Here is a 9,958-nt window from a genome sequence, read left to right on the forward strand (position 1 = left end):
TTACTCATGAAGTTAGAGCTCCTGTTATCACGCTGCTTTTGTTTCTCTCCCTTCATGATGTATTATTTACTAATTACTATTTTTTATAATATCAGCACCCCACATGAAAGGCAAGAAGAAATGCCATATGCATACCCTAGCCCTAGGTCCCTGCAATCTAATTACTGACATGATATGGCAAGTGAGAACAGTAAACACGGGGTGGAAGGGAATTAGTTATACTGATATAAAGAATGATGTTGCGTATGCTAGAAGCTGCCAAATTCAACTGCAGGTTTAACCCAGGAAATGGGTCACTAATGCGGTGATTCTAACGCATGAAAACCTTTTGCAAGCTTTTTTTTCTGAACTTCATTAATATCACATATTTTGAGGGAGATGGCTTTGTAAAGCTTTCTCCCATTGCTAAATGGAGTTCCCTTTTAAAAATCACATTCAATTTAATCTTTTAAAATTCATTGTTTTGATACTTAGGAGCAGGCAAAGTTGTTCATTAATAGTGCTCAGCCACACCTTGAACAATGCATCCATCAAATATGAAGTCAGGCTGCCTTTTCCTGGGTGATGAATTCCTGTCTGTCATTTCTCCATCTTAAAACAAAACAAAGCATTGACTGAAGTATGAATGGATCATGTCCTGTTGCCCTTGTTCAGGCAGGATTTTTAAAAAACTGTTAGGGATGACTGAAGATTGCAGAGTTAATCCCTGCATTTTAAAATCAATATCAAGTTTTCTCGATGTTCTGGGTGACACTGTGATGTCAGGAGAAGTTTGAAATTATGTGGGTAACATTTGCACTGGCAATCAATCTGTTACTCTTACAAAAACATGTTTGTGTTAAATAGATTATTGCATTCCTTTGTCTATTGTTTTGACTTGGAAGATGATTAAGATAGTAACAACAATTTCAGAAAACAGCAGGTTTTCTTCTGGGAAAAGAAAACAAAACAATTTGTAGTGTCAATAGAGCCTGTCAGATACCTAATAACAACTATGAGCAGTATTTCTCATGGGCTGGGGTATTTTGTCCATGTTTTTTGTTACTCTGGGCCTTGACTTTCCTCACCGGAGTGTAAAATGAAATATCAAAGGGAAACAACAATAGTGTTTGTGGGGATGTAGATTGTAGCTAGAGCTGATGACTGGCAGTCCAGTACTTCTGGTGTCATTACTTAGGCTGAATAACCTTGAACTTAAATGTGTTTCCCATTTTCTCTGTCGATAATATCTATGTCAAAAGGGGGTTGTTAGCGTTTAATTAATTATCTGTGAAGGGTCTTGAAGTCTGCAAGTGGCACATGATTGAAAAATCTTACAACACTTACATTCATCCCCAAATTTATAGTAGAGACTGCTGCTTTGTGCCAATTTCTATCTCGATGTTTTGTGGATCTCCAGAGAATAACTTCTCAAGCTCTTGTGTTACAGCACAAGTGGGGCTATGCTGGCCTTTGAGAGCTTAAGTCAGACCTTAAGCACTAACTAATTCAGTTAATATTCCATGGAATTTATAATTTCATTATTTTAGCTGTACTCTGTGCCCAATTTCTGCAAGGGTTAATTTTGCCATAAAATGTGGCCAAGAAATCTAAACTGTTTGTGCAAGTCATCAAGAAAATAGTTGCATTTAGCAGTTTTGATTCATTTAAATAACGTAGATATGGGCATGGCTGGCTGTGGAGCACGGATGTGATAACAGCTTATTTAGAAATATTGTTTCAGCCTTTAATATGACCCAACTAACAGCTGAGCCTTGAACACCGGTGAATGAACTGCTGCCACTGACAGAGCTGAACACTTGATTTGGTTTTACACACAGAATGCACCTCACTGTTAATTTTAGCTGCTGTCTTTCAAATGGGGGGAAACGTATATGCAGGTTGTGCGGATGGCTGTGAAAACTGGTGCTGTGTTTTATTCAAGATTAAGAATTTTGCTTGCATATGTAAAACAAATGTACTAAAATAGTAAACTCACTGCCACCAAAACTGAAAACAAGGCACTTCGGAAAATATATGCTGATATATAACTGGGTAGAATTTCCTTCATTTTGCAAAGCCACGAGCCACATGCATCAGCTCACCGCAAAGTCATTAGGTCTTTTTAAACTCAGATGAAAAACATTAACAAATACCACAAAAGGCTTTAGTATGGCCCCTTTGTTCATTCACATATGGCAGTTTATAACTCCTGCACCACTTGGGTCGTGTGTTTGTTTAAGCTGCCTCCATCAGGCCAGCCCTGAAAGAACAAAAGACATCTTGAGCGATCCTAAGCAGGAAATGGGCTAATCTAAACATGGCTTGTGACACTATAAGTAGAATAGAAAGGGGAGGGATTGATTAGTCATTAATGTCCAATTGACTCCATATGGATGTTGCAATAATAAGGCCTTTTTCAGTGCAGTAGCGGAGTTATTGAATTAGAGGTTTATGTTTCCTCAGAGCTGACCTTAGGGAATTCCCTCTTGGTTCTTCTTGCTGATGTTTTAAAGAGAATGGAGTCTCTTAACAGGAAAAATGGAAGCCTTATCATAACTAAGTGTTGCATGAATATAGCTAACCTCTGCTACAGTATATTCCCAACTCTTAGTATTCACTTAGCACATTTTAGAACCTTTGCAGGTGAAATATTTTACAGCCCATTTAAATATTACACTATTTAATGAATCACTCGTGTTTCTCAGTTTTCATCCCCTTTTTGTTCACTGACATGCAGCCTGTAAGATACGTTGGGCCCTCAAATCCCAGCGGAATAATATTTGCTTAGCATTTGGAATGAAACCAGCTTGATGAACAGACGCTTCCCTGCGGAGCGTTTGTGTCTGTGTGACTACAGCATCCCTGTCAGGTACCTAGTCATGTTTCCAAGTAGGTGTTAGTTTTGCACAGTGATGACAAGACATGCCTGTAATGACAATAGTTAAGAGATACCCGTTTATTTTGCCTCTCTTGCAGGCTGGTGATAAAGAATGAGAAAGTCTTCTGAACATGGGCGAGGGTAAAACAAAAATGGAGAAGTAAGAGGCAGGGAAGGGACAAAATAAAGATAAATGTTATACTGACCCTGCTACAAATCTCTTAGGTTACAGTGAAGTAGTCATTTGTCTAATCTTCTCCAAAGTTGAACATCAAACTTAATAGCTCAAAAAATAGGTAAATAATTATCCTGGTATTCTGAATCTTCCAAAGCTTTTCTTTGTTATACTGTTCTTTCCAGATTTGCATTTTTTCTATTTCATTTAAAATATTGCTGTAGCTTTCCTAAAGGCTGCATTTGTCTGTCCATGTGTTAAGGGCAGGAAGGGGGACTGCCAACCCATGTTTTCATGCTTCCTGCTCTTATTGCATTTCCCTGTTCACGAGTAACCCATCTCTAGTAGCAAAAGTGACTCCTAATTGCTTGTTCATTAGGTTTTGGTCTCTGCAATGCAAGCTGCTAGCAGCGCTAGTTTCATTATCATATCCAGGGCCAGTTATTCTGGAGATCATGATCAGTTCTTTCCAAAGTAGATAAAAATATCATCTCAGTGTAATGAGTAACTGATGATATGAGCACTGCTGCTAACCAGTCACTTCGACACTAGAAACCTGAAAGGATTGTCTTTATTTCTATATTTCCTATCCTGGTATATATCCGTGGAAGATGGTATGCGGTGTATTCTCTAGAGTAGCCAGAGATTCGTTATGTGAGGGGATTCAAAGGAAGTGTGTTACTTCAAACATGAATCAATGGCCAGAGTGGGAAGAGTAATTAAGGAATAACAGAGGGACTGATAAAAATCTCTTTCTTTTTGCTGTCACTTCTTTTCTTATTCTTTCTTCATCTTTTCCTCAACCTTTTATGCTCCTCTGTGTCATGGTTATTATCATCTTCACTCTGATAACATGTAAAGGCTGAATTTTATGTTTTGTTGTGGTAAATGATGTATAAAATGGAGAATAAAATCCCATTCTAGGAAAGACAGTAGGATAAACCTTCACATGGCCAAGATTTCAGTGAACATGGTAGGAGATGGTGCCTGTCCTAAAATGCTTGTCATTGTAAAAGGCGAGAAACTTAGATAAGTGCAGGAGTAAATAAATAAATAATGTAACAATTGTTACTGTACATTTCTTAACATTTCATTCATATGAAAACATTTTTCTTCTTCTTGTGGATGATCAGATACTTTTTCTATAGCCCAGGGATTCCTCTTGCCTATGCATTAGAGAACAGTCAGTGTCTTTTGGAAGAAAAACATTGTTTGAAATTATTTTAATGAGGCTGTAACATTTTTAGATTCATTCTGTGCTGTTCTTTGACCCAGTGTTTTCCCTAGTCTGGAATCCTGTTCCCACAGGGCAGTTGATTGCCATATATCCGCAAAAAGTGATCATTCTCCTCTAAGCTGTTTTTAGCTTGAAATCATTAAAGTTCTGACAAGTCGAGTGAACGCAAAGGAGCTAGGAAGTGAGGCAGTCTACACCCTCAGAAGCTAGAAGTGTCACTTTGAGGATAGCCCAAGCCTGTAGGCCAAAGTGTAGACTTCTTTGCCAACTAAGCCATTAGGGCAGCCAAAACGTACTGCTTTTGCAATAAGTTTGAATCCTGACCAAGATCTTGATTCTGAAAACCAAACTCTCCTTCCACAAGTGCAGTATGAGCAGAGCACCGGTCTCCACAGAGAGATGATTACCACTTTCCTCCTCTCTTCTCACCCTTCATCAGCAGTATGCTTTTTGTTTTATCTGTTATTTTGGGATTGTTATTTATTAGATTTTCTGGAAACATGTTCAGAAAGAACAGATGTGAAACACCTAGTTCCTTGCAGTTGTATATATCTTTTCTTCAAAAATGTCAGGCATCTGTGTCTCTGTCAGTACTGTAACTATCACAATAAGAAAAAATCCTTACTTTGTAAAACCTGTTGAAATTGTTTATATAGGACATGGTACTGTTTAAATATCGGAATGACAGGATGAAGTACCTAGGAACAGCCATGCAGTTTGAAAGCTTGTTCTTATGTGTTTCAACTTGCAAGAGCTCACCGAGCATATGTGCTTTTTATATCATCAGTGTTTCATTTCTAAGCTTAGAAGATACTGAGAATTTCTGGCTCCCCACGTAGAATTAAATGCTAACAAAAGTATTTTCTTATAATGCTTTGTATGCTGAATAAAATTCTGTAGTTTGAGATAGTTACAAGAACACAGAGATTATATTACTTTAGTTATTTGCAGAAATTCATTTTGCAGATGCTTTTGTGATGGCTTATGGGTCAACTTGCAAATATTCCCCCAGAGATCAAGCACAAAGAACATCAACTCATTGGCTGCTTTTTCAAATCCTTCAAGTATGGACTTGCTTAAAGCAGATGCAGCCAGAGCTTCTTGGCCTTCTTCGGATGTTTGTAATTTATTACTTTAAGAATTGTTTTCTAACATAACCTTTCGCTGAAAATAGATTGCTTATAATTTTTTTTTTTTTTTCCTTTCTCAATTATATCCAGTTTAACAAGCCTGCCTATAATCTTGCTACCAGCAAAAGTACTCTTTGCCTGCATTAGATCATGCCAAAACTGTTTGAAAGGGCTAAGAACAAACCCCTTAGCCATAGCGAATAAGTAACTTTCTGAAAGTAAGAGATCAGCATACAGGTTCAAATATGTATTATTTTTTTTTTCCTTGAGTAAAATAGCTGAATGTTTTCATCAAAAATATTTTTCTTTTTTCCTTTTTTTTTTTTTTTTTTTTTTATCTGTTAGCAACTTATTAATATTTTAACATACTAGTTAGAAATTTAGTGGTATTCTTTTAAAAGATGGAATGATCATTTTGTGCTACATTTAATCTTTCTCAAATTATGTAGCCGTGCGTTTCGATAAATGTTTCAGTGTTGATTTACATGTTTGTAATTTATTGTAGTTTTACAATAAGTATATCCTCTCTTAAAAGATGGTGTCTTTGATGTGCATGTTGCAAGCCTTCTGACAGCAATGAACAAAGCCTCATTAACCATACACACCCTATGTACTGGGCCTACATGCAGATCTGAATCTTATGTCAGCAAAACGACTATTCCTTCCTGCAGTAAAAACCTGACCGCAGTTGCAGTCTCCTGTAAGCACTGAACACCTGTCGCATGGTACTTATCCTAAAACTGTATTGAAATAGTTTTGCATCTTCCATTTGCCACAAACCTGCCTTCTTTTACATGCATGCATGTTAGTATACAAATTGCCAAATTGGTGTCAGTTGTAAAGTAATGGCATTCGAGGCATCATAAATTACCGTAGTGATCCTCAGGAGAAGACACTGCTGTATACGAATGAGTGTTTTGCTCTCAGGGTAATGTATGTCTTCATCTGGCCCAGTAGTCAGCATATTGCCCCGTGTTGATGGATATAGTCAGCTTGAAACTACACTACATTTCACTGCACAATAAACATGCCTGTCAACACCATATAAAGCAAAATGAATTTATCCTGTATGGTCAGTGCATTTTAAATGAAATTAATGTACTGTGGACCTGGTGGCAAAAAGGTAATGTATTAGTTATGCATCCTTTATTTTAGGACTTTTTTCATGTAAATGTATTTCCTATACAGAATGTTTGAAATAGTGTATCTAATAAGGTAAAGCATTTTCATAGTAAATTAGGAAGCTTAGTTTTTGTACAATTAAAAACTTCAGGGTCAGTCACTGAAATTAGCAGATCTCCAGTGTGATCTCTGGGCTTTTTGGGTGAATACGAAATAAGTGTCTGGAGCACGAATAGCTTACAAAAAAGGAAGCCTATTACTGCACAATTTTCTTTTCAAGTGACATGCTTTTTCGAGGTATTCGATTATATGACCAGTTTGTTGAGGCCTAAGACTATGTATGTAACTTTCCCACTGTAAAGTCTTTTTGCCTTTCTTTTATAGCTAAGGTCAAGCCTTAAAAACGTATCATCATGATTGCAAGGTTTTCTAGGAAAACTGTGCCTCATCCAGGCGTAGTTAAGTTAGCTCTTTCTTCTGTATTAACTGGTTCTACACCTCCTCCTCAGCTCTGTAAGCTCAAAACTCCCCACGAAGCTTTGCTGCCTATGGCTGAGCAGCAGGGCTGGATGCATTAAAAAACAACAACAGTCAGCGTGCACAAGCTGAACCATGGCAGGACACTGGTGTACATGAAAGCATAGCACCCTGGAGAAACTGCGGTGTTTGTCACCCATTCTTGAAGCTGCAGCGTGCCGCATCTGACGTACCTGTTGAAGACAGGCAGTTTTACTACATATATCTGATTGAATGCTCAAATTCAACTAACGGAGATGTGACTTTAAGATGTTCAGCTCCAAACGTAATCGGGCCCATGCAACTAGCAGCATGTACCTCAGTGTACTATATAATTTATTTTATGAAATGTTTTGCATGTGCTTCACTACTCAAGCAGAAGTCATTATAAATGACTTGTGTGAACAGGTCTACATCAGCCTGGATTCTCAGGTGTAACTTTTATGTGAGTTTTGTTGAAAATTTGGAACATTTATGCTATGTTAAAGATTCCAAACAGAAGCTTTTTCAAATCTTCATAACTGGAGAAATACCAGTGCAATTTGTTTTCTCATTCAGATGTTGCTGGGTGAGTTTGACCAATTACAACCAAAATCACTGGACATCCTTTCTCTGTCTCTGTCTCTCTTTCTCTCTCATAGATCTGGCAGCAGAGAGAGAAAGAGAATGATGCTAAAATAAACAGCACTGAAAGCGCTTACGTAATCCACATAATAATGTTTTGCATCCATCTTGTTTCTTCCTGCCCTGACATTACAGGAAGTAAAGCAATGAATGGCTCTGCAGCTAAACTACAGCAGTATTATTGTTGGCCAACAGGAGGTGCCACTGTGGCTGAAGCTCGAGTCTACCGGGATTCGCGGGGTCGAGCCAGTAGCGAACCGCACATCAAACGACCAATGAATGCTTTCATGGTTTGGGCAAAGGATGAGCGTCGAAAAATCCTCCAAGCTTTCCCTGACATGCACAACTCCAACATTAGCAAAATCCTAGGTAAGTGCAAGACAATGACCAAATCATGACTGCAGCTGCAACCAAATAAAGGAATGTTTAAAAGGCTATGGCATTGCAGTAGCAGTTGGCATGGGTTAGTTGTTTTTGGAGATGTGAAAACAAGAGGTTGTTTCAGTCGGTGACAGAGGCTAGTAACTTCCTTCTTGGATATGCAGCTTCTCTAATTTTAGGGCACACTATGTCAGAAAAATGTTCACTGCAATCAAAATTACTGAAAGTTGCACAAATGAAAACTCATGAGTTGTTTTCATTCCTTTCCTTTTCCCTTAAATAATACTGTTTATTTTCAACAGCAGACTCACAATATGTTTTTAGATTTGGCAACATTCATAAAGAATGTTCTGTGAGATCTGTTGCAAGAATATATCCTGATAAAATATCTAATTGCAAGATCCCATTAGAAATAATCCCCTGAACTGCAAATCACCTGAGTGCAGAATGGGACTTTCTGGAGAATTACTAGGAAAAAAAAAGGACAAAATCAAAATCAAAGGTTTATGTCAGACAGTGCAATAGCAAGAAACCTGGCACAGTTTAAAAGACATGCAGTTGTATACCTTCTTGAATGCCAGATTATGTTTGATGCTGCCATGTTCCAAAATCTAAGGAAGCACTTGCATCATAAAACTAAAATGTTGCTTTATTAAAAGACACCATAGTTAACGTTTAATTTGTATAGATTGGGACAATCGGGGAATAGACCATGGGTTATGTTTTGCCACTATAAAATGGCTCATTTTTGAGAAATTTTGATTTGCTTTTTGAGACCCCTCCAGAGAATTAGAAACATACGTGAGAATGAGTGGTGAAATGTTAAAACCTATATTTGCTTTCCGAGTCTTTGAAGTGGAAAAAAGATGCTAAATGTAACTCATAATAAATAAAAGTAAAAATAAAGTTTCATCTGTAATCATTTCATTCTAAACTTTGAGTTCAAATACATTTTCACTAAAGTTTGTTGCATTTGTTCATTCAGTCACAGGCAAGAATACATACAAATAAATGTTACCGTGCCCTAAAACTTCCAAAATCTTACTTTGCAGTTCTCATATTTTTGTCTACCATATTAGTAAGTTATATGAATAGCCTTTCAGTTTTGTATAAAACCTGCACTGTTTCAGTGTTGGCAGCTGTAGGGAATCTATATTATTTGTGTGCATTCTGTGAAAAAAACTATTAGGAGTATAGTAACTGTATTCATTAAAATGTAAACTTTCAGCATAAATATTTCAGAAGTGCCAGCAATTGACTGTTTGTTAACCATGGAATTAACCTGTCAGGATCTGCTCTGCCACAAATAAGTCTATGTCCATATAATATCTGTGCAACTTTTCTAGGACAATGAGAAAAGAGCCTGAAATATTAGAACTGACACAGAATATTGCTGGCTACGGATAATATTTATACAACTTTTCCATTTGTTGATGTATGAAAAATCTTGGTAAAAGAATAGCTTCCACCCACGTTTACCACAGCTGTAATCATTTTATCCATCTAAAAGACACCAAAAAGCTACTTTCTGCATTTCTTATCCCCTGAAAAAAAAAAAAAAAACAACAAAAAAACCTTCTCTATTCAAGTGTTTAGATAGTTCCTTATAAACAATATGAGAGTTCTGAATAATTTTTCCTCTTCCTGTGTACACTGTATTAATTCTTTTACTTTTTTATTGGTACAGCTTTCAATGAAAGTTTACAGTACCTGAAGTGGGATAGAGAATTACAAATGTGCTTTCCTTTCTTTTTCTTTTATTTTCCCTTCTCCTTTTTCTTGTCTTCTCCCTTCTCCTCCTCCTCCTCTCCTCTCCTTCTCTTTCTCCTTCTCTTTCTCCTTCTCTTTCTCCTTCTCCTTCTCCTTCTCCTTCTCCTTCTCCTTCTCCTTCTCCTTCTCCTTCTCCTTCTCCT

The 9,958-nt window shown here is 37.2% G+C and overlaps 1 protein-coding gene across 14 annotated transcripts in view; it reads left to right on the forward strand.

Moving 5' to 3' along the window:
- SOX6 (SRY-box transcription factor 6) overlaps nucleotides 1–9,958 on the forward strand; it is a 383,784-nt gene that overhangs the window by 358,008 nt on the left and 15,818 nt on the right. For 12 of the 14 annotated variants that reach the window (XM_035328701.1, XM_035328699.1, XM_035328703.1 and 9 more), the window contains one exon: nucleotides 7,800–8,033. In XM_035328701.1, coding sequence (XP_035184592.1) covers nucleotides 7,800–8,033 — 234 coding nt within the window. The remainder of the gene's footprint in view (nucleotides 1–7,799; nucleotides 8,034–9,958) is intronic. The other 2 variants (XM_035328705.1, XM_035328707.1) reach the window with 1 other exon arrangement.

This window comes from Oxyura jamaicensis, chromosome 5, assembly GCF_011077185.1.
Source record: "Oxyura jamaicensis isolate SHBP4307 breed ruddy duck chromosome 5, BPBGC_Ojam_1.0, whole genome shotgun sequence".
Classification (NCBI taxonomy): domain Eukaryota; kingdom Metazoa; phylum Chordata; class Aves; order Anseriformes; family Anatidae; genus Oxyura; species Oxyura jamaicensis.